The following is a 25,613-nucleotide window of genomic DNA, read 5'->3' as shown; positions in this document are numbered from 1 at the left end:
TCTTTAGAAAAATTTGTGTGCCCAACAAGGAGATAGTTTGGGTCACGCCGGGGCAAAAGTTTCATTCGGCATCATTAACCTTTGAAGGGAAGTGTTAGCTCTACATTATAAATAGTCGCCTGCTGCCTTCTTCAAACACCACTGAGGTGAATGGTCCCCGGGCTGCACTGATCTTGTGCTTTATCAATGGCAATGATTTTGATGTGACTAAGGTTAGTCACGACGAGATGTTCATTCGTTGTCCTGTATAGAGGTATGGGTTCTTCTTTCCATCCTTAATCACTCGGTTATGCTGTGAGGCACGTGTACCGGAAAACAAGGACATGGATGGGAAAGTCAAAAAGGAACAAAACTTTCGGGCCGATAAAGTAGTAATTGGGAAGGACTCTGTTAGGCCTGTAGAGGTAAATAACGATGCGTCTTATGTACCCGACGATGGTAATGAGGTGCAAGCTGAGGATGTGGTTGCTTCCCTGCCGCACGAGCAGGTTGTTAGGGGAACCTCAGATGGCAGATGGGACACAAGAATGAGCGCCTTAGAGTAGGAGATGACGAGGATGTGTACCTCTATCACAGACTTGGGAGCTCGAGTGGATGCCCTTGCTACACAAAATACCAAGTCCGAGAGGAAGGTCATGGCATGGCTGCGTGCACTTGGCCGGGCTTGCCATCTAGACCCCGGCACTGTCTCCGACACGGACTGACTCTATCAGGGAAGTTTTCTTTACCTTGCATTTTTTCTTGTGTGACATGGGGGCATGCCACTATTTAAAGTGTGGGGTGGGGGATATGTTGTATGTATGTATGAATGTATATTAGTTTTAGTTTTCTTTTGTTAGTTGAGTAAAAAAATAAATTAAATTTTTGACTTTTTCCGACGATGGATATCATTCGACGGGTTTCTTGAGGGATTAAAGTCGAAAGAAAAAGACAAAAAGATTTTCTTTTGTTATGTAGTGTATTAATTCCCCCTTGGTTTTTCTTTGTGACGCGGTTCTTTTTCAAGGGTTTTGTTTGAACCGGGTGTAGTTAGATTTTGGTTTTTATAAGTAGAAAAACCTTGTGCTATGATTTGAAATGGAAGCAATATCTCTTGACTTGAACATGCCTTGAGAATAGTGAGTGCTTTAGTTGTGACGCTTAGGCTCAGTTTTTGACTTTTGTATAAGTGCCTTAAATGGTATAATCTTGACTTTGCTAAACTGCTTTGACTAGTATGTTTTGATGATCCAATCTTGAGTGAGTCATGTGCCATGTGCGTGTGAGGTTTAGTGTATTCTGTGCATTGCATTTGATGTCTAGAACTTACCCGGTGTGTTTGCAAAGCGAAATAGTAGTTTTGTTCAGTTCTGGAAGTGATATAGGCATTTCTTTGTTAAGTCAGATATATAGTTTACCCACCAAATTGTTATGTAATCGTAGTCAAACCCATTGAGCCTATAATCATGTTCCTTGGTAACCACATTACAAGCCTTACCCATTTGTTTGAATTGTCCATCTTTTTGAATCGTGTACCTCTCATGAGCACTCGAATTTGTTATGAACTCTACAAAAGTTGAAGTGTGGGGTGGTTGGTTTGGTTTTTGAGTGGAACTAATGAAATAAGGAGAAAGGTGCACTGATTTGAAAAAGTAAGAGCTACTTGTACTGAAAAAAAAGATTTAGTTGTATTGTGTGCAGATATTCAGTGATAAGTGGTAACTCTTGATATAATTGTGCTTAAATAATGTGGGATTTGATGCATATTGGTGTGAAGGTGGAGTTTTGGTTTGACATAAGTGTGGGGTTTTAAATATTAAAATGTATGTATTAAAGTGCTTAGGGAGGTGTAGTCACTCTTATTTCTAAATGTATCCTACATGTCCCGCAGCCTACATTACAACCATTTAAAGTCATATATGTTCCTTGACCGAATGAGCCCGAATTAGTAGAGTAGTATACTATGGGCAAGCATATGGTTCATCATTTGTGGCATATGAATATTGGTTCTGAGAGTGAGTGAATTATTTCTATCATGAGTTCCTAATCATTCTTAACTTTTATTGTGTGTGGAACTACTCTCTTTTGTTGTGTGAGGGCACTTGATTCATGAAGAAAAGGCAACGTTATTGACCTCTATGTTAGAGAAAGTGAGTTGGTTATAGATAATGTGTGGTGCTGTTGAGTCAAATTTTGAGGTTAAGATGTCACAATATTGTACTTAATCTGTTTTAAAGAGTCTTGGTGTGATGAGTCTTGAGTGTTGTTGAAAAAGGGAGTATTTAGAGAAAGTGTAATTGGATTGCTCGGGGACGAGCAATGGTTTAAGTGTGGGGTGTTGATGGTAGGCTATACTTGTGTATTTTGGCCACTAATTGCACTCTAATTCGCTGCACTTTACTAATATTTGAGATTTAAATGGTATTAATTTGCACTGACTTTGTGCTTTATGCTTTGCAGGAGCGATTTTGAGCTACTATGGAGCTTTGAAGGCTAAGTAAAAGCTTATGGAGTAATTTGGGATTATGTTCAAGGATCAAAGGATGCTAGCGTACTTAAAAAGAAGAACGAAGAAGAGATCAGAAAGTTGCCCAGGTGCGTGGCCGTGCACTGGGCGCGCATGACAAGCAGAAACTGGCCAAAGTGCGCGGCCATATGCGCGGTCACCTGCCCAGGTGCGCGGCCACGCACGTTTTTCCGAAAAAATTCTCCCAAGGCTGATTTTGTAATTTCGGAGGCGACTTTCCTTGACCTATATGAAGCCCAGCTCATCTAAAAAGAAGGTATCTTAGATTTGGAGGGAACCTTTGGAGGGAGAAGAAGCACGGAAGCAACGAGAAAGCAAGATACTTGATCCAATTCACTCAATACGAAAGTTGGTCTGAATTTAGGAATTGTAATGTCTCCTTGTTCTTCTAATATTCTTGCTATGAATATGTTCTTCATTATGGAGTAATTCTCCTCAGGGTTGTTGACGGATGTTGTGAATTGACTATTGTTTTGGGTTTTACTTTATGTTAATTGCTCGACTTTACTGAATGAGTTATTGATTGATTTGCAAGGTTTATCGTAGATTTACTTTAATCGAAAGAGAAGTCTGCTGCTATGTGCTTTGTACCATCTTAACTAGGTTGATTTTACGCCCCTTCTAGGTAATCGAAAGAGCTTAAGGAGTTATCGATTTACCCAGTTCAGGAGAATAACCGAGAGGTGCTTTTCGAAAGATCGTCCATTCACTATTTTAGTACATATATTTAGAGGACCTGTTATTAGTCTAGCTAAAGGAATCAAATTTATTCGAAAGAAGAATTGGAATCCCTGAAGTAGTCTAAACATCTGTTGAAATCGAAAGAATCAATAGAAGTTAAGATTTAATTTAGCACAGAGTTACCCGGAACAATAGTTGATCACATATCTTGTCATTGCCCTTACCTCTCGCACTGATATCCATTGTTGTTACTAATCATTCGGGTATCTTTAGTTTCTTACAGTTGAAAATCTTAGTTTATTTGTAGTCAATAATAACATAAATTAAAAGGTTTATTATCCTGGATAGTGTGGAGCTGAAGAATTAATAGAACATTGTTGAAACCAACCCCTGTGGAGACGATTTAATACTATACTATCTTTGACTAGCGAGCCTATGTTATGTATACCGGTTTTTCACTCGTCAGGCATTTTTTTTCCTTAGGGGAACTAGAGAAACTTAACATCACTCTTTCTTGATCATGATATTCAATTTCTCCCTCTTTGATTTCTCAATTCTTTGCATCATTACTTTTGTTTTGAATCCCTTCCACTTTTCCTTCTCATTATTTCTTTTCTCTTTTTGTGCCTTGATACCTCTTTCAAGTTCCTCGTCTCTCCCCCAAACCTACGTTTTTAGCCAATTATTTCACAAAAGTGTTAAGGAAAGCTCGGGTGCCTAGAGAGGGTCACGATAAAACGGGTAAAGGCTTGTAATATGGTTATCAAATAAGAAAGGTTTTTAGGCTCAAATGGGTTGACTAGGGATAACAATATTGTTGGGCAATGAAAAACTTCAAGCAGGACAAGGAGAGCCTACAATCACTTCTCAAGCCAAGCAAAACTTAAATTTCGCCTAGAAACACATTCGGGCAAGTTCTAGACCATTCGCACGGGTACTTGGACTTACAACAACAACATCTCACCTCTCACGTCTATGGATTGTTAAAGAGGATAGAGTCGAGGGCCCACAATGACTATATTCAAGATTGAGAATCACTATGGTTCGATTAAACCACTCGATGATAGCCTAAGTCAATACAAGAGTCACAAGGTCACTAACTAGAGCTATTTCTTTCCAAATATCTTGTTTTTAACCATAAGCATGCAGTTAAGTGTGTTGGTACCAAGTGAAGCATGTTTAACTCTTCGAGCATGACTCAATTAGGCCTTGTTATTCATTACTACTACTATTATTATCTAAACACCAAAAATGGACTCAATCCCTTAAGAAGGTTGTCACGTCATCCATCGTTGGGAAGAGTCACCCGGTTCACACAAAAATCACCTTTGGAAAGAACCGTGGCATTAAGAAAACCGAAGGCTTATTATCCACTAAAACATAAAAAGAAGTTATTAAATAAAAAAGAAGCTACTAACTCAAAAAGAAGACAAACCTAAAGATAAAGAAGCTACAAAGCAAACTATTGAAAGCATAATGAATATACATAATGAGAGATACGATAGAATATATACATAATGAGAAAGAAGAAGAAAATAGTAACAAATTAATTACAGGCCAAATGTCTCATAGTTATCAAAATACAAGATGTATCAAAGAAACTCCCTCTCCCCCAGAATAAAAATAAGCATTGTCCCCAATGCTTAACAAAATACGAACAAAAGAATGGTGAAAGTGATGAAAACTCCCTATGGCTCTGTGGCCATCTCTGTGTCCCCGGCAGTGGCACCGACCTCAGCCTCATCCAATTGGATCTCATCATTCTCAAGTTCGGGAGTGGCTGGGTTGGTGAACATCTGACGTACTGCCTCGGCAATGTTAGCAGGGCTCCTCAGACTGGCCATCTGGTTCTGTATGTGCTATAGGATCTGGGCCTTGGTGGTGCGGGTCTATCAGCATATCAAATGGAATGTCTCCGGCTACTGCAATCTTGGTAATATATTGCCGGAGCTTGTCCACAGACTTCTTGGAGGCCTGTGATTTCTGCATCTTCTTCACTTCCTTTCCCAGCTCCTCTATGACTGACCCATATTGTACCAAAGTGGCCATAATTGTGTTCTGGTTGTCCAAGAGCTTCTTCAAGGATTCTTCAACTGTGGGGGGAATCTAAGGTTTCGGAATAGATGACTGTGCTGCAACCTAACCGGATATGTCAAACAGCTTTGTAGTAGCTGTCTGCATCCAGTTGTTGAGGCTCGCCAGTGTCTGGGAGACTCATAGCGCAGTAAGTGGAGCATTGGGCATAGGAACCAGTTTCAAAGCCGAGATGGAAGGCACTGAGGCTGAAGGTGGAGGCATGGTAGTTGCACTGGATGAAGGCTCTGCTAAAGCGGATGGCATATCGGTTGTCTCTGCAGCTACCACCGATGGTTCGTCATACTGGCCTACGGTGGTAGTCGGCTGACCCTTTCTATTCGGGTTGTGTGCATCCATCAGAGAATACCATAAGAAGGCTTCTTAGCCCTAACCTTCGTGTCAAAATCTCTAAGCTCTACCCGTGCATCCGTAAGGTACTCAGTGATGGTGTTGGGATATGGGTAGAAGGTATGAGCTTTCCTGGCGACCACTGACATGTTGGCCAATATTACGGCACCCACATTGATCGGGTACCCGACCATAATAGAGGCGACTAGAACTGCCCGTGGAATAGGCATGTTGGTTTCATTCTGGCACGGGTCTAGTCTGTTGCATACGAAGGTCTGCCATCCCTTCGCCTTAAAGTTTAGGGTGTTCCGCTGAATAGGAACCCTTGTTCTGATCCATGGTAGATGTGGCCCTAGGGGCAATAATCTCAGCTAGCCATGGGCGAGCTGCATCACCCATCGCCAGCTTCTCCAAGTACTGTGCCAGCTCAACATCCTCAAACCCCAAATAGGTGTTCAGTGTGTGTTGGTCAAATATCACCTTCATATTCCTCACTTTTGTCACTTTGGTCCCTTTCTTTATGTATGCCACATTGGCATAGAACTCCCATACCAAATACTTATTGGCATCCACAATAGTCTAGGTGAACCACATCCACTCCTTCATCTCTCGAAACTATCTCAACACTGCTGGATTGTACTTCTCTAGATCTTTGAGTTGGAACTGTCGCTCAAGAGTGAGTGATCTCACCGGCCACGACCCACGAAAACTGGTGAAGGTAGTTAGACTGATGAAACGATCCTCCCAGACCTCTTTCTTTTTTGATCCCTCAAGGCCGGCAACTGTCGTATCACCCCCTCAGCCATCATCCAGAATATCGTCAATAGTAGTCGCAGGTGCCTTAGGGACAAGTGCAGAAGAGGGCTCTAAAGCCTGACCGGCACTCTCCGAACCCTCGGAGGTGCTATGTGAGGAGGAAGGCTCGTCCCGGAGTTGATACCTTCCATGTGATTGTGATTGGACAGCAGGTTGCTCTTGCACTGAGTTCGCCCTCCGAAGCTTCCCAAGATGGGGTATATGAACTAGATTCGGAGGGATATGGAATTCTTCCTCTGCCGACTGTAGCTTTCTTGGTGATAATCTTTTGGAGGGCGAGGGGTAAAGTGTTTTTGCCTTGACCTCTGGAAGGTTCACCCCTCCCCTTTGATGTATCACCACAGCCTCGAGATCTGACCATTTTCTGTAACAAGTAACAACAGTAGTCAGTTGTAATTCAATTGCAAGCAGACAGTAACATACAGTTTAGAATATGTTGGTAGGGTGGGGAAGTGCGGTCTGTACAAATACAAGTGTAGTCGCTGGCTGGGATATGCAGACCTCACAATTTGAACTTGCAGCTGCAGAGCTGGAACTGCGGTCCGCACAATTTTTAGTGCGACCGCAGATTTGAAGTGTGGTCCGCACTTTTATCATTGCGGCCGCACATTAGATATTCCAAAAGTGGAAACTCTCTGATGAAAGAGATTACGTTATTCTGCGGCCGCAATGGGATTTCTGCGTACCGCACAATTTCAAGTACGGCCGCAGATTCAGCCTTACTTACAGTACCCTAGTCGTAACTTCTGCGAACCACCCAATTTCTTGTGCGGCGCAGATTTCAAACCAAACTCGATTAGACTCCTAGGGTTTACATAATTTTTCACAAATTCGACATGGTATGAACACATAAGCATGAAAAATAAATCACCCATTCCCCATAGAGCAATTATCAATTAACCCAACACAGTTTAAATCCCACTTGGTAGTAAAATTGAAATCTTTGACAAATGGCCTAAAACTAAATTAAACTAAAAGTTGAAAAATTCTATGAGTAATTGAAGCATACCAGATATGAAGTAATGCAGATGAGTGATCACAGATATGGATTGAGTGTGGCAGATGATTGAACAAACGATTTCAATGTTTTAGAGTTTAGAGTGCTCAGAGAGGGGAAAAAATGTACAGTAACCACTAAGGTTACTATTTATACTTAACAATCAGACCTGAGGGACAAGGGAGGAGTGCGGCCTCAGAATTCCTTCTGCGGTTCGAACTCTATTACTTGGGGCTCAAATGCCCTTGATGATCTACTGTCCGTAGATTTTTTGGTGCGAACTGCATATTTTGTTGTGCGACTCCACTTTGGCCATTTCTCTGACAGACCAAACTTCAGAGAGTTTGCAATTTTCCAACTCAATTTGTGTGGTCCGCACTTTAATTGTGTGGCCGCACTTCCCTTCTGCTGTAGCACCCACAATTGTGCGGTCCGTACAATCCATTTGCGGTCCGCACTTTTTTCACACTTAGCCAATTTTTCTGAGCACAGTTCCTGTAAAGCACACTCATTCCTGCAACACACTTCAAATCTAGTTAGCACAAAAATAACACCTATCTACAAAAGAAGAAAAGAAAAAGAAAAAGAAAAAGAAAAAAAAAGAAAAAGAAAAAGAAACATGGGTTGCCATCATTTCAAATGAATAACTCCCACCACGTGGCCATCATCAACTTGTCCCAAATAATGCTTCACTCGGTGACCATTGACTTGGAATACCTCATCATTTTTGTTCTTCAAGTCTAATGCACCAAAAGGTGTCACACCCACAGTTTCAAAGGGACCACTCCATTTAGATTTCAGCTTTCCGGGAAACATCTTCAATCGTGAGTTGAATAACAAAACAAGATCGCCCACCTTGAACTCGTTGTTTCGGATGTATTTGTCATGAAGGTACTTCATCCTATCTTTGTACAAGGACGAACTTGCATATGCATGGTAGCGAAACTCATCCAATTCATTCAAATGTGCAACCCGCAAATTAGCGGCTGCATCCCAATCAAGATTCAACTTCTTTAAAGCTCACATGGATTTGTGCTCAAGTTCCACCGGAATATGACAAGCTTTTCTAAATACCAACCAATATGGAGACATCCCGATAGGAGTTTTGAAAGCAGCCCGATAAGCCCATAGTGCATCATCAAGCTTCTTTGACTAATCCGTCCAGTTAGCATTCACTATTTTGGACAAGATGCTCTTTATCTCCCGGTTGGAGACTTCCACTTGACCGCTAGCTTGTGGATGATATGGAGTTGTAACTTTATGAGTGACACCGTACTTGCTAAGCAAAGTGTCAAAAGCCTTGTTGCAAAAATGTGACCCTCCATCGCTTATGATAGCCCGCGGAGTACCAAATCTTGTGAAAATATTCTTCTTCAAGAACGCCACCACACTTCTCGCTTCATTGTTGGGTAGAGAAACGACCTCCACCCATTTAGACACATAATCAACCGCGACCAAGATGTAGGTGTTTCCACAAGAACTCACAAAAGGACCCATGAAGTCAATACCCCACATATCAAAAATATCAATCTCCAAGATGGTAGTGAGAAGCATTTCATTCTTCTTCGAGATTCCACCGGCCCGTTGGCATTCATCGTATATTTTTACCATATCACTTGCATCTTTGTAGAGAGTGGGCCAATAGAAACCGCAACTTAGCACTTTAGCCATCGTTCTTGCTCCGCCACGGTGACCACCATAAGGCGAAGAATAACTAGCCTCAAGAATAATATTTTGCTCTTCATCCGGTACACATCTTCTAATTACCTCATCCATGAAAATCCGGAAAAGGTATGGCTCGCCCCAATAATAATCTTGACAATCTCGTTTAAGCTTCTTCCTTTGATTTGAAGAGAGCTCATCCGGGATGATTCAACACACAAGGAAGTTTGCTAGATCCGCGAACCATGGCACCTCCTTCATTGACATATCCAAGAGTTGCTCGTCGGGGAAAGAGTCATTGATTTCAAGGCCATCATGCGGCCTCCCCTTCTCCTCCAAACGAGACAAGTGGTTCGCACTTGATTTTCACTACCTTTTCGATCTTGGATGTCAATATCAAACTCTTGGAATAATATCACCCGTCTCATCAACCTAGCCTTTGAATCTTTCTTGCTCATAAGATATCGAGGTGCCGCATGATTCGTATGAACAATAACCTTTGCACCTATCAAGTATGGGCAGAATTTCTCAATTGCAAATACAATGGCAAAGAGCTCTTTTTCAGTAACGGTGTAATTAACTTGGGCATCATTCATGGTCTTACTAGCATAGTAGACCGGATGAAAAATCTTATTGATACGTTGCCCAAAAACTGCCCCAACCGCTACATCACTAGTATTGCACACGAACTCAAAAGGAATACTCCAATTAAGAGTGGTGATAATGAGAATTATTGTCAACTTGAACTTTAGCAATTTAGAAGCTCTCATGCAATCATCACTGAAGTGAAACCTAGCATCTTTCTCTAAGAGCTTGCACAATGGGTTCACCACTTTGGAAAACTCCTTTATGAAGCGCCGGTAGAACCCCGCGTGACCTAAGAAACTTTTTACGCCTTTCACTGAGGTTGGAGGTGGAAGTTTAGAAATCACCTCTATCTTCGCCTTGTTGACCTCTATGCCATTCTTTGAAATTTTGTGACCAAGGACAATGCCTTCTCGATCATGAAATGGCATTTCTCCCAATTTAGCAATAAGTTTGTTTCTTCATACCTTGCCAATACTTTATCCAAATTTGCCAAACAATCATCAAAGGAATCCCCGACTACCGATAAATCATCCATGAAGACTTCAAGGTAATCTTCTACCATATCCGTAAAGATCGCCATCATACACCGTTAACAAGTTGTCGGTGCATTGCATAAGCCAAATGGCATCCACTTGAAAGCAAAAGTGACATAGGGACAAGTGAAAATTGTTTTCTCTTAATCTTCCGGGGCAACAAGGATTTGATTGTAGCCCGAATATCCATCTAGAAAGAAATAGAAAGCACGACCGGCCAACCTATCAAGCATTTGGTCAAGTAAAGGGAGTGGAAAATGGTCTTTCCTTGTGACTTTGTTTAGCTTCCGATAGTCCATACACACTCTCCACCCGGTCACCGTTCTTGTGAAAATCAACTTGTTCTTATCATTGGTGACCACTGTTATGCCCCCCTTTTTTCGGGACACATTGCACCGGAGAAGTCCATGAACTGTTGGAAATAGGGTAGACCACCCCGGTATCCAACCATTTGATAATCTTCTTTTTGACCACGTCTTGCATGGCTTAATTGAGTCTCCTTTGATGTTCAATTGAGGGTTTGGCATCTTCCTCCGAGTTAATCTTGTGCATGCATAATGTGGGGCTTATTTCCCGAATATCCGTCAAAGTCCACCCAATAGCTTTCTTCCTCTTGTGGAGCACCGCCAATGTAGAGTCAACCTGCACGTTAGTCAAGCAAGAGGAAAGAATAACCAGTAGAGTAGAACAAGGGACAAGAAATTCATACCTGAGATATGGAGGCAATGGATTCAACTCAAAGATCGGAGGCTATTCAATTGAAGGCTTTGTAAGAGGAGTTTTCCTATTCTCAAGATCCAAGAAAAGTTTCCGAGGTGCATATTTGTACGACCCCATTCCTTGCAAAGAATTAACACATTCCATGAAGCCATCCATCTCGTCATCATCAAAATTGAGCAAGACGGCCTCCAACATATCACCCACATTAACCGTGACACTTGTATCATTAATAATCACATCGGTCACCAAGTCCACGAAGGAACACACTTCATTGCGATTTGGTTGCCGCATAGATTTGCACACGTGGAAAACCACCTTTTCATCACCCACCTGGAAAGTGAGTTCTCCGGCTTTCACATCAACAAGAGCCTTCTCCGTAGCAAGGAAAGGTCTACCAAGAATAATCGGCACCTCATAGTCCACTTCACAATCAAGAATAACAAAATCCACTGGGAGAATGAACTTATCAACACGAACTAATACATCTTCAATCACCCCCAACGGTCTCTTCATTGTACGATCGGCCATTTGTAATCTCATAGATGTGGGTCTTGGTTGCCAATTCCCAAGGTCTTGAAAATCGAATAGAGCATCAAATTGTTACTCTCCCCAAGATCACAAAGAGTTTTGGCAAACTCGGCACTTCCAATGGTGCAAGGGATTGTGAAAGCACCGGGATCTTCCAACTTAGGAGCCATCGAATACACAATTGCACTCACTTAGTGAGTGACTTTGATAGTTTCAAAATTCATCGACTGCTTCTTTATCACCAAGTCCTTCATGAACTTTGCGTATCCGGGCATTTGCTCCAAGGCTTCAACTAATAGCACATTTATCGAGAGACTCTTCATCATATCAATGAACTTTTTGAATTGATTCTCGCCATTTTTCTTGCGAGCCTTTGAGGATACGGAGGAGGTGGCTTAGGCAATGGTGCCTTAGCCTTTTACACTACCGGTTCCGGTATGTCAATCGCATGCTCCCTAGACGGTTTCACTTCCTCTTGAGTCTCTTCCACCGTGTCATCAATATCAATTCGCACTTCATCATTTTCTTGCAATACATTGGATGGGATCTCCTCTTATTCTACCACTTACTCAACATCCACAAGTTGCCTTTGACTTGATGTGGGTGCATTCCCACATCTTCCACTTCTTGTAGTAACGGCCATGGCATGCCCCGTATTGTTCCCACCCTTCGGGTTTACCATCGTGTCACTTTGTAGTGCCCCCTTAGGACGAGAATTTAAAGCTTGTAAGATTTGACCCATTTGCACCTCTAGATTGCGGATCGATGTGTTGTGTGAAGCAAGTTGGGCATCAGAATTGGCGTTCTTCTCCATCATTTGCTTGAACATATTCTTAATACAACCCATTTCATTATTAGAAGAACTAGGAGTATGGGAAGGATAAGGAGGTGTGTTGCTCGGTTGTAGATACATCAGGGGCCTTTGAAAACCTAACCCCCGATTTCCTTGATTGTTATTCCACCCGCCTTGATTGTTGCCTTCCCCATTGCCTTGGTTATTGTTGTTATGCCAATTCCCTTGATTATTGTTTCCACTCCAATTGCCTTGACTGTTGTTGTTATTCCAATTGTTTTGATTGTTTTCACCACTCCAATTACCTTGGTTGTGATAATTCCAATTGCCTTGATTATTTTGAGGTCTCCACTGTTGTTGGCTAGGGCTTTGGTAGTTGTTTCTTTGCCCTTGAAAGTTGTTCACATATTAGACCTCCTCTTCTTGGTCATTGTAAGATTCATCTTGATCAAATCCACTATCATCTTGCACAAAATTGTCCACTCTTTGTTGCACTTGCGTACTTCTTGTTCTTTGCTTGTTCACCATCATATTTACTCCCTCTATTGCATTGAGTTGCCTCGGGTTTTGCACTTGTTGAAGTTGTGCCCTTGCCAATTGGTTTATGGAGGTAGTCAACTCGGTTATGGCTTGTCCATAATCATGCAATTTCTTTGTGAAGATGAATCATATTCGGGTCACCTTGTGGAACATTAGCCCGAGATTGCCACACCGACGAAGTATCTGCCATCTCATCCAAGATATCACACGCCTCCGCATAAGGCGTAGTCATGAAGTTCCTACCGGCAAGTTAATTCACTACATTGGTTGGTGGTATTGATCCCTCGATAGAAAGTTTGTTGAATCATGTTCTCCGTCATATCGTTGTTAGGGAACTCTTTCACCATTGTTCTATACATTTCCCATATCTCGTGTAGTGGTTCATTGGGCTCTTACTTGAATGCTAAAATTTTATCCCGAAGAATAGCCATGCACCCGGGAGAGAAGTACTTAGAAATAAATTTCTCCGCTAGTTCATCCTAAGTATGAATGAAATGATTTGGCAAACGTTCCAACCAATCTAAAGCTTTCTCCCATAGAGAGAAGGGAAAAAGCCCTAGCCTCAAAGCATCCCCAGAGACATTAGTTTGTTTACTACCCCAACACGTATCTACGAACCCCTTCAAGTGTTTATATGCATTTTAACCCGGTGCACCAGTGAAGAACCCTCGTTGCTCGAGCAAAGTGAGCATCACATTAGTTATTTGGAAGTTGCCCGCCCTAATACGGGCAGGGACTATAGCACTTGCATACCCTTTATTCGGCAACCCGGTGTGGAGCCGCTCGTGGTGGAGGTGGGGGTAGAGCGGGTATATTATCTTGAGGTGCTCGGCCTCATCTATTTGCTTGAAGTTCAAGAGGGACCTCATCAATTTGATCATCCTCAACGTCCACATCCCCTAAAGCTACGTTTCCGAGCTCGTTGTTTGCCATGATTGCACCTATACTACTCACACGTTAGTAACAAGAAAGGAAAAGAAGATATTCCCAAAAACACACCTAAATATATAGCTAACACCGTTTTTTGGCTCCCCGGCAACGGCGCCAAAAATTGATCTCGTCCAAGTTCACACCTCAATTCGAGGTTATGAAAATGGTCGATGCAATAATAGTACCCAACAAGAGTTGGGGTCGAATTCCACAGGGGGCTATAGATGGGAGTTAGTAGTATATATCGTAGTGTGTGAATTTGAATATCTAAATTTACTCTTCAACAAAATTTGGTTGTTTTGAAATCTAATTTGAACTACGATTGCAAGTTCAGAATTAAAACTAGAAAATTATTTTTGTTGTTTTTTAAATGTTGTAAAAAGCCTAAGGCTATGACCTTCACCTAGATGATTGCCTAATGGGATATAAACTTTAAAGCTTGTTTTAGTGTAAACTTAATGGGTGTTTAATTTATTGCTTGTTTATGATTGGGTATTTATTATTTAGCCTTGTTCTTTCTTTTATTTGTGGAATTAATGGTTCCAAACATTAGTTCATGTCTATTTGACTTGGTCTCTACTTGAGAAAGAGAGACTTAGTCTAAGAAAACTTGGCTAACAAGAAATTGGATCAATCGAGAGATTGATAAGCCCAATTAAAGGGTTGAACCTAGAGATAGTAACAACCGGACCTGAGATTTTATCAACCGTTTTGTTCAATACCCATTTGGACTTGAGAAAGCCAAATTGGGCAAAATCACTCTCTGACCGAGAGGTATTTAGTGGGTAATTGAGTATTGATAGCTATAATACATCACAACACTAGTGAAAAATCTAGCTACTCATGCTTGAAATGGAAGAAATAGAAGAAGAAATGATAATTAAACTCATATTGCTAATTAAAATGATAAAATCTAAGTTAAAATAGCTCAAAATATGAAAAACTGCTAAAAAGAGAAAAAGTAAACGGCTACTGTAGCAGCTGATGTCAAAAGTTAACCTAAAAATGTGAAAATTATCTTTTATACAGGGCTGGAAATTTCTGACAAAAATGCCCTTTCGGAGGTTCTGCGGGCTCACAATTTCATGTGCGGTCCGCACTATTTTTCAGCTTGATAGGATTGAAAATCTGCGGCCGCATAATTCTGAACTGCGGCAGCACTGCACTCTTTCTGTGGTCTGCAGATTTGTAACTGCGACCGCATCTTGCTCTTCTGTGGTCCACATAATTGTGACTGCGGTCGCATAGCTCTTCTTCTGCGGCCGCACAATAATTGTGCGGTCCGCATTTTTGATGGACTTGAATCACATCTTCTGCGACCGCATAATTCTGAACTGCGGCAGCACTGCACTCTTTCTGTGGTCCGCGGATTTGTAACTGCGACCGCATCTTGCTCTTCTGCGGTCCGCATAATTGTGACTGCGGCCGCATAGCTCTTCTTCTGCGGCCACACAATAATTGTGCGGTCCGCATTTTTGATGGACTTGAATCACATATTCTGCGGCCGCACAATTCATGTGCGGACCGCACTTTGCACCAGTCTCTGATAGATTTTCCTTCATAACCTGCGGTCGCAGATGATATTCTACGGTCCGCACTTCTGAGCTTTTGTGCCTTTTTTTGTCCTTGAGTTCAGATTACTCCTTCTTGAATTGGATTTCATCTCGGGAGTTCATCTTCCAATATTCCTGCAATTAAGCATATTTTATCAGTTTTCGGGAACACAATTGAACGTTTTTGTACTAAAACGAAAGCTAAAAAGCGCTAATAAGTAGTCAAAATCCATACTTATCAAACAACAAAGTAATAATACTACTCAGTCTCGAAAAGCAGAGCAAGAATGTAAATTACTTAGCAAGAATACAACCAACATGAAGGCTTCCCAAAAATCGACAAGCAGTAGACGAATTAAAGCAACAGAGCATAGTAAATTAAGAAATGGCGGGACCTGGATTGTAGATGGGCTGCCAAACTAAAAGTTGTCACTCATTAGGGAGCGAAATTGATATAGAAGAACCTGGTTGAAGGGCGTCGGAAATCTCGAGGCTTGCCGAAAGACTGACCAGAGGGGCTGGACCTCGAGCAACAAGCAGGAATTATTCGATCTACAGCGATAACCACCAGGGTGTGTGGCTAGTTCGTGCCAAAAAATCATTGCATTGGAACTGTTCACAAACAAACACACACACACACACACACACACACAGGGGCAGAGAAGGGGAAAGGGTATGAGAAAGAGGGAGGAATAGACAAATAGGACTAGCAGAATGTTGTCTAGGGCACCGGTCGGTCTTAATCAATCTTGTCAAAAAAAGAAAAGGACGGAGACGAGAGAAAGATGGAGAAGAGAGGTGAAGGAGAATAGAGGAGAGATCGAGAGAGATGATAAAGGTGGATTCCTTACCTGCGTCGTCCCCGGCGAGGCGAGATGCACAAACAAACGGCTGCTACCGTTTGGGGTTAGAGAGAGAGAGAGAGAAAGAGAGTCAGAGAGAGATTCTTCTATGTGTTGATATAACTTATAAAGAAGATTAAGAGTTAATCAAAATACGAGTTTAGTTTTCTACGTGTTGGTATAACTTATAAAGGTCATAGTCATCAGGTGTGTATGTAGGAATTTTTGTAAATTGTGTCACAATGTATAGAGGAATTGGAATAAATAACTTTAACTATCTTTTTTTTTATACAAAAATAGTCTTAATCCATTAGTTTTATTGAGAACCTAGAAAAGGTCATGATTTCTACTTAATTATAATTCTTAACCACAAAGACTCTCTCAAATATTTGTCAAAAATATATGCTAGTTGAGATTCGAACCTATGCAAAATCAGGCACATGACTAACATGCTAGGAGACAATCCATGTTTAATGGTGTCATTTTTTCTACTTATTTGATCCCTCACGGTACTAATATATATATTTAGTAAAAAAAATTCGATGCATCAGTGTTACGTGACATCGCTTCTTTGACCAAGCGTGCATAATTCTTTTAAGGAAATATACGATCTAATTTATATGATTCTTTTTTCTATTTTCGGAAGTTCAGAAATGTTTTGCACTCTATAGTCTATAGACAACAAGCTTATTTCATATAATTTTCAGTATTCATAAAAAAAAAAAGATGTATTAAAATAAGTAAACCGACATTTTAAGAAATACAGGAGGATAATTGAAAAGAATAATGAAAAACATAATCATACAGCTCACTATAAGTTGGAAAACAAGGTTAAACACCAAAAATGTTAGAATGATGTGGGTCCTACCATAAACGTGAAAATAAAAAAATAATTTTTTTTTTTAACAAATATGAAAACCATTACATGAGCTCCTAGCAAAGCCTCACTTATTTACCCAAAAAATTATGATGTGACTTGAAACTATTCGTAGACAATATTATTAGTAATTTTCTCTATTTTCTTCCAATAAAATTCTCCTACGTGAGTTCCTCTTGTGACTAAATAAGGTGCGAGTCAAGTAAATCCAGCATTGTTTTAAAAGGCGTTTTCGGGGCGAGTCCTGGGGCGAGGCGTATCAAAAACGCCCCGATGCGATAGTACTCAAGATGAGTGCTCTCCTATTCCGACTTTCCCAAAGCCTCCGGTAGCACAGCCGAGACAACGACTGTGTGTGGCGAAAGTCTCAAGAGGCGTACGCCCAGCAATTCGGGACGTATGCCCGTACATTTGAGGAGTATTTTTTTTTAGTGAGGCGTAAGCGCCAGAGACTTTTTCAAATTAAAATAAAATTTGTTGAATAAGTCCTTCATATAATACCCAAATTCTCAAAATTCAGCTTGGTAATTACTCAAAAGTTTTAAAAAGGAGCTGAAATGTATTAAATTTAAAAGTTAAGATCTTTTTTATTGATTGAAGTCCTAATTCATGATCTTTCCCAATTCTTTATTTTGTCCGCTAGTCTGCTAATGTCTCCCAAAAGCAACGAATATTCAAAAATTTTTCAAATACAAAGAGAACCTCATTCTCTTTCATAGCAGCAAGTTTTAAGTTCAAATTGCAGGTTACTCATCCTTTTTGTTCCTCCATGTAGAAAACTTTATTCTTTTCGACTCAAGTTACTTGTGCTTCTAAGTAGAGTATAATAGATTGTTTTGACTATTTTTTTGTGGGGATGGAGCACATATATATATATATTTCACATATTTATAGTTTTCTTCAATTTTTATGCAATTTTACCTGTTTATAAATATTTACTGTAATTATATTATTTTATAAAATATTAAAAAGTAAATACCTATGGGGCTTACGCCCCGTGTCTCGGGGCTTACGCCTCGCTAAGGCATATGTAAAATGCCTCGCCTTACGCTCACACTTTTTAAAACATTGAATCCTAGAACAATTTACTACTGACACCTTAAATACTCAACCAAATAAGGAATAAAGCAATTTCTAGGTGCTTCGACAGATTTAAGTTATATACACTAAAAATATAAAAGTTTATTTATATTATCAATATATTTTAGATTGTAATAGTAAACAGTTTGTTTTGTTTATCAGGTTATCAATTAATGTCTATTACAAATATATACTTGTAAAGGATTTTTATACGAATGATCTATCGTATTCACTATTTATTTTTAAGATTAATATTGATTATATATATTTATACATATATTATACATGAATTATAAATATATTATATATTCGTCGACTATTTTTTGCTTAAGCAATTAGATAAATAGGTATTTAAGTTAACTCGCCTGCTTGTAATTACCTCGTAAGTTATATAATTGTATAAATACTTTTTACAAGTACTGCATTGAACTTTTGCTCCTCTTCAACTATTCATTCATAAATTTTCAACAAGATGGCCCTAAATGAGTTAAGGAAGCAAGCAACTTAATTGGTAAAAAATTATTCGCACCCGGTGTTTATATTAGATTAATAATTTACCAACCAATAAATACATGATATGTATTTGCACATAAACTTTGAGCAATTAACAACTTGTTTGGATGGTTGTTACCTATTGTATTGTATCGTATTGTTACTTTAAATACAATGTTTGTTTTGATTGTTACTTAAATTTTATTGTATTGTATCGTTAAATCCGTCGTTACGTAACGACGAAATGTGTCACTTTATGTAACGACCGATTTGGTGTGGTCGCGTCGTTATCTTGTCTTTTTCTCTCATCTCACCCTTCATTAATATTAAATAATTTTATTTTATCATTTACACTACCTTTTTATATATAATAATTTTAACCTATATCATAATTTCTCTTTATAATATTGCAAGTCTATTCTTCATATTGCTGGTGCGTGATATCATAAAAGGACGGCAAACGTTACAATCTATTCAAACATTGTATTCATCAAACGATACAGTACAATACGATACGATATGATACGATACATTATGAAACAATATGTAACAACCACCCAAACAAGTTAGTAATCATGGTTGACTATTACATATTTTTATTTTATTAAAACCCCTGACTATGATAAATCTATATGACTTGGTAGAATTTAGAAACATCGATTCCACATGAATATTTATTCAAGTTTAATCAGTATAAATCAAACTGGAGAGTCTCACACTCAAATTCCTAGTGTTTTGGCCTGCAAGATACATTTCCTAAAGCTATGGTGTCAAATTATGAGCACTTATTATACAAGCCTCTTTTTTTCTTCTTCGAAATATTCTGTAATAAAGGTATAAAATATCTATAATAGAACAAATTCCCCTTATCCTTTAAGTTTATTCTGCCTCTTCTTATTTTGATTGTATTATAATCTAATCGTAAGTTCATTCAACTTTTTTACAAGTATTTTCCTCTTAGGAAGATAAAAGGAGAAGAATGAAAAAAATGCAGAATGAATGAGGAAAGACAAGCTCAGCAGATAGTGGAGAAAGTGTTTTACGTTAATTAATTTGTAATTTAAAATTCCTATTTTTTGTTTTGATGATAATTATTTGTGTAAGAAATTATTTACAATGATAAATTAACTAAATGAAATAAAAAACATTGTTCAATAAAATAGAAGAAAGAATGAAATTTCACATAAGGGACAAAATTATCTATTTATTATAGATTATAATTTGGCTACGATGCATGAACTGTTTCGGGTAGGATTTAAGTAATATATATTGACGATACTATATATATTTTTAGTACAATTTAATCTGTTATAACATGTTTACGTACTTACCATTTAGTATATATTATCAATAAATATTATTAAATAAAATTACTTTCAATTACCTTTTAAGTCATTATATATGGGTGTACTCGAATATATGAGTGTACTTGTGACTAAGTCATTATATATGTGTAAGATTTTATAATATATGGGCATAAGTGTTTGATTTTAAAGTCTAAAGGGTGTATCTGTAATTAAGTAATTAAATTCGTATGATTTAGAAATATAGCGAGTGTAAGTGTTTGATTTTAGAATACAAGAGGTGTATACGAAACTGAATCATATTATAGAGGTGTTTAATGCAGTTAATATAAATATTTAAATCAAATTAGTGCTCCTATAAGTTTATAAGAAAAAACCAGTGGCAAACAGAAATATAGCCTTTACATTGAAGGTCAAAAATGTCATTTAATATCACAACCTAGACAACCAGCAGAAAAGGAAGGTGGAGGGTCCATTTTCAGTTTCCACGTTTATCCTTTTTAATTTCTTAATTAATTTTCCTCCTAAAAACACTTTGCTCCTTAGCTAACAAAACCACCAAGACCACCATATACCCAACCCCCCCTACATCATTCACCCCACCCCCATTGCCCTTTACTCAAACCTCATACCCACCAACACTACTAGTACTACTACCTTCCCATATCCCAAATCCCATGTTAAACAAACTGGTTTCTTGATCCATTACCATGTTACTTCTTATTATTCCCAACTCATTTTCTTCCTCAGGTACCCTTCACATTTTCTTGATTTTCCTGAAATGAGTAAAGTTTTGAACTTTATTTTCTGTTTTTTTGTTTGTACATTTACCCTTTTGTTAGAAATGTGAATGTGGATTGTTTTTTGCTTTTCTTGATTTAGTTCTAGAGGGTTTTCAAGATTTATATACATGGTAGATTTATTTTTTACCCATTCTGCTGATTTTGGGTTTTCTTGAAATGAGTAAAGTTTTGAACTTTTTGATCTGTTTCTGTTTTTTTGGGCATTAACAATTTTGGTTAATAATGTGAATGTGGGTTGTTTTTACTTTCTTGATAGTATAGCAGGTTATTTATTTTATGGGGTTCTCCAGATTTGTATAAATGTACTAGTTTCTTTTTTTAACCCATTTTGCTGATTTATGTTTTTCTTGGATCCTTACTTGAGACATTTTTGTGTGTGTAAAAATCGAATCTTTATTTGAGTTTTGTACATTTTGGTCTCTGATCTCTCAGATTGTGCTTCTTACTGCAATTGTGTTGTTGGGTATGACTTTTGTTTTGTTTCTTTGTTTTGGATCGATGGGCGTCTTTGTTGGTACTTGATGTGTGAACACTAACCACATAGTTAGTTAAAGGATGTTAACAGTTTGCTACTGTTATTCAAGAAAACCTTTTAGTAGAACTAATTGAATGAGATTTTCTTCGGATTTGCTTGTCTGCATACATGTACATGACTGAGATTGACTGCAATTTTGAAAAAAATATCCAGATCTGTGGGTTATGAGTACTGATTCATGATACTGCTCTATTGTATCTACATCTATTACAGGCTCATTGTTTCATTTTCTTTTAAATTGGAAGGAAGAGAATTATTAGAACTCTCGTCTGCCCCTCTTTACCCTCTGTAGCTGAACTTTCTTACTTATGCAATGAGAGCTTAGTATTGAAATCGAGTCAGGCAGAAAGTACCGAAAGTCCGCTGCCCGCCCTATCATCCTGTGTCTCAACCAACGTTTTTGAAATTATGGTTATTGCATAATGGTTTACAAAATCTCTAGATCTCTGTGCATTATCCCCCACCTTATACTTATTGGTCATTTTCTCGTTCTCATTAGTTGTGATTCAGAAAATAGTTGATGCTTCTTTCTGGAATTTAAGTCCTAGTGTGAGTGCATATATATTGTGCTAAGTTTGAAGTATCTAAATTTGAAGTTAAGCTTTGATATGCAGAAAGCTTATCATAGCCGCCGTTGGTGCTTCTTGTATTTTGCTTCCCAATGTAAATGAGATGCTTATACGGCAGTTTTTTTGTTGAATAGGTATAACATTACTGTTGAAATTGGTCTGCTGAGGTGGGTTTTCAGCCAGTTATCAAGTCTCTATTCGTGGGTGTTAAAGAATAAACACTGCTATCCTGTCTACGTGCATTGCCATTGGGCTTCTACTGATAGCTAGGTTGGCATTATGGGTTCTCGGTTCCCGTCTCATAAGTTGAGCAGTGGCCTTTATGTATCTGGTCGGCCTGAGCAGCCGAAAGAAAAGGCTCCAACAATGAGCTCGGTTGCCATGCCTTATACTGGCGGTGATATCAAAAAGTCCGGAGAGCTTGGGAAAATGTTTGATATCCCAACTGGGGCACGGAAATCTGGACCTATTAACAATGCCCCATCAAGAACAGGATCATTTGGTGGCGCTACTTCTCATTCGGGTCAACTGAATTCAATCAGTCGCATGTCTTCTGGTGGCGGTCCTGGATCTGTTTCTTTGAAAAAGACCAACTCAGGTCCTCTAAATAAACACGGAGAGCCTATGAAGAAGTCATCGGGTCCTCAAGCTGGAGGGGCTACTGGTAATTCCCGTCAAAACTCTGGCCCTATTCCCCCGATTCTCCCTACGACAGGCCTCATTACATCCGGTCCCATTTCTTCGGGTCCACTCAATTCAGCTGGTGCTCCACGGAAGGTTTCAGGTCCATTGGATTCCACAGGCTCGATCAAGCTACAGAGTTCTATTGTTAATAACCAGGCTGTTACTCGCCTAAGCCCTGGTGAAGAATATTCCTTCCGTAAGAGTTTCCCGAAGCCAATACTTTGGTCTATAGTTCTTCTATTTGTGATGGGATTTATAGCTGGTGGCTTTATTCTTGGTGCTGTTCACAATCCCATTCTTCTTGTCGTTGTTGTTATCCTATTTGCCATTGTTGCTGCGGTATTCACATGGAATACTTGTTATGGAAGAAGTGCTATTGTTGGTTTCATCTCTCAGTACCCTGATGCCGAGCTTAGAACTGCAAAAGATGGCCAATTTGTTAAAGTTTCTGGGGTATGTTTTTTCTTGATATGTTCATTCTGCACATCTTCGGAATCACCATTACTCTCCCATTTTCTCATGGAAATAGCTACTGCTTTTCCCAGTTTGTTATTGCCCATCCTCCCTTTTCTAAAATGCGGTTTAGGATCCTTTAGTAAAGTAGTAATAGTCTTTACTCGAAGTGTTGTTTTTGTGTTAGTTCACAGTAGTGTTCCAGTTTCCATAGGTTGCAGATAGGTTAGTGGTGAATTCTACATAATAGCGCTCACTTGAATATTGCAGTTGGTATATTTACTGCTAATCATAGTCAGAAGTTATACACACACACATAGGCATTATGTAAGGAAACTCTTCCTATGAGTATGTGGAAACAAAACGATTATTTGGCCAAAAGAAATTGAAGACTAAAATATTTGGTATCATAGGATTTAAATTCCGACGTGCAAATTAGTTAGTTGATCCAATAGATTCATGATTTTTTTTGGTCAATGGAGACTTAAAAAAGAAAACAACCATAAAATTGGCTCCTTGAAAATTTTAAAATGCTCTTGCAAGTATGATGCTTGTATCTTACTTGAGTAGTTGAGTTTACGAATGTTATTGTTCTTTGCATCTTTCTAAATTCTTACCTTGCCTGCACTGGATCCCGTAAACTGCTCGGATATTAAGTTTTAACTATTGCTTTATGGTTTTGCAGGTAGTTACATGTGGAAATGTTCCTCTGGAATCCGCATTTCAGAAGGTTCCCAGATGTGTTTATACATCCACTAGCTTATATGAGTACCGAGGGTGGGATTCAAAAGCAGCCAATCCAGAGCATCGTCGTTTCACTTGGGGCCTTCGTTCCCTGGAGGTGAGAAGAGATTTCACACCCCTTTTTTTAAATTCGGAAGTACCTTCTCTTTCCAGAGAAATAAAAGGAAATACCTTTTTCTTTTTTATCTAAGAATATAACCAGCTCAGTTTTAGCTGGTTATATTCTTGCATGGAAACGCTTTAAATAGACCTGAATATTGCAGATTCAGTGATATAAGTGCCTAGAAGTAAGTTCATGAAATTTATGACGTTCGAACAGTTGGGGGATTATGGAATGCTGTAGTAGCTTAGTAGCATCTTGTACTTGTACTCATACCATCTTGGTACCATTTTTAATAAAAGCTTTTACTTATCAAAACAAAAACAGTTGGGGGATTAAGCAGGCTACAGACGGCCCAAGAAATTTAATTTGAGAGCTGAAGTTTGTGGTGAAAACTTATGTGCCTGAATGGGATATGCAAGAAATTATTTCTGGTTTTGTGTTCTTGGACAGTGGCACTTACTCTATTTAGAACTCATAAATGTGATTGAATGAGGGAAATTTAAAGACAACAGTAATATGAGAAGAGAACTCAAGGAACCATCTCGCTGTCACCTTCTAAGTCAGTGAAGTAATAGAAGCTTCTATGAATCAAGATTGACTCCTTTGCTCCCTCTATCTAGGGAGAGTATCAAAGGTAGCATAGATCACACGACCTAAAAAGTAATTTGTCACCTAACATATATACACCTACCTAGCATTTTATCTCCTGTGAAATTATCGTGTTGATCTTCATAACTATCATGTTGATCGTGTGATGAAAGCGCATTGTTTGATTTATTCAAACAACAACAACAACAAATGCAGTATATTCCTACAACTGGGGTCCTGGGAAGTTAGTGTGTACGCAAGCCTTACCCCTACCTAGTGATAGTGTTTGATTTATTCAAATAAGCTTTATAAATTAGGGATGAAGCAAACATATGGTTACAGTGAGACTGAAAATTTTATATGCTTCTTTTTTTTCTTTTTGCAGAGGCATGTTACAGATTTCTACATCTCTGACTTCCAATCTGGATTAAGGGCGTTGGTGAAAACTGGATGTGGTGCAAGAGTAACCCCTTATGTTGACGAATCTGTTGTTGTGGACATCAATCCATCAAATAGGGACATGTCCCCAGAATTTGTCAGGTGGCTAGCTGCGAGAAATCTATCCAGCGATGACAGAATAATGCGATTGAAAGAAGGGTATGATTTTAACAAATTTCAAAGAATTAGTGGTTGCACTTTTTTCCAACCGCCAACTACATAATACTAATATTAATAAACTGTAGTGTCACTCTTGACTCTTTTCTCATCTACATTTGCGCTCAGGTATATAAAAGAAGGTAGTACTGTCAGTGTAATGGGAGTTGTCCAACGAAATGATAATGTCCTAATGATCGCTCCTCCTCCTGAGCCGTTTTCAACAGGTTGTCAGTGGAGTAAATGCATTCTTCCCGCCAGTTTAGAGGGCATTGTACTGAGTTGTGAAGACAGTTCAAAGATTGATGTCATTCCGGTGTAACAGATGAAGGCTCTACTATTTTGGTATTAAAGTCGTTTGGAAAATCCACTTTAAGTAGTACTGAGAATGTCATCTCCACTCGGTTAACCAGGTGTATAGTTTGTCAATCCTATTTTTTGCTTCTTTTTTTTTTCTTTTATCCGTAATGGTGTTGGTGTGATTATTATAGTAGAGGAAACATGTTGATTAATGAGGATTTTTGAGAGTTTTCTTATGGTTAGAGAAGTTTGATATATTCTTATTCATGTGGGGGCTTGTCAAAATCTGTTATGTCCTGAAAAAAAACAAGAAATATGTTTATTGGTTTGAAGAATTTTTGTGTGGCCTCTTAGCCACTTTTAATTGCTATGAA

The 25,613-nt window shown here is 38.9% G+C and overlaps 1 protein-coding gene across 1 annotated transcript; it reads left to right on the top strand.

Moving 5' to 3' along the window:
* Nucleotides 1–20,359: 20,359 nt before the first annotated feature.
* LOC104086158 (uncharacterized membrane protein At1g16860-like) lies at nucleotides 20,360–25,613 on the top strand. Its single transcript, XM_009590356.4, has 5 exons — nucleotides 20,360–20,616; nucleotides 21,908–22,910; nucleotides 23,596–23,751; nucleotides 24,731–24,942; nucleotides 25,069–25,613. Exons 2-5 carry the CDS (start codon nucleotides 22,053–22,055, stop codon nucleotides 25,259–25,261), a joined length of 1,419 nt encoding a protein of 472 aa, XP_009588651.1. The 5' UTR covers nucleotides 20,360–20,616; nucleotides 21,908–22,052; the 3' UTR covers nucleotides 25,262–25,613.

The sequence above is a fragment of the Nicotiana tomentosiformis genome, chromosome 11 (assembly GCF_000390325.3).
Source record: "Nicotiana tomentosiformis chromosome 11, ASM39032v3, whole genome shotgun sequence".
Taxonomy (NCBI): Eukaryota; Viridiplantae; Streptophyta; class Magnoliopsida; order Solanales; family Solanaceae; genus Nicotiana; species Nicotiana tomentosiformis.
The sequence above is the reverse complement of the archived record's forward strand: the minus strand, read 5'-3'. Positions and strand labels throughout refer to the sequence as shown.

Coding starts and splice junctions, on each gene's coding strand:
- LOC104086158 (XM_009590356.4), top strand. CDS start 22,053: ATGGGTTCTCGGTTCCCGTCTCATAAGTTGAGCAGTGGCCTTTATGTA. Junction 22,911..23,595: donor AATTTGTTAAAGTTTCTGGG/GTATGTTTTTTC, acceptor ATGGTTTTGCAG/GTAGTTACATGTGGAAATGT. Junction 23,752..24,730: donor GGGGCCTTCGTTCCCTGGAG/GTGAGAAGAGAT, acceptor TTCTTTTTGCAG/AGGCATGTTACAGATTTCTA.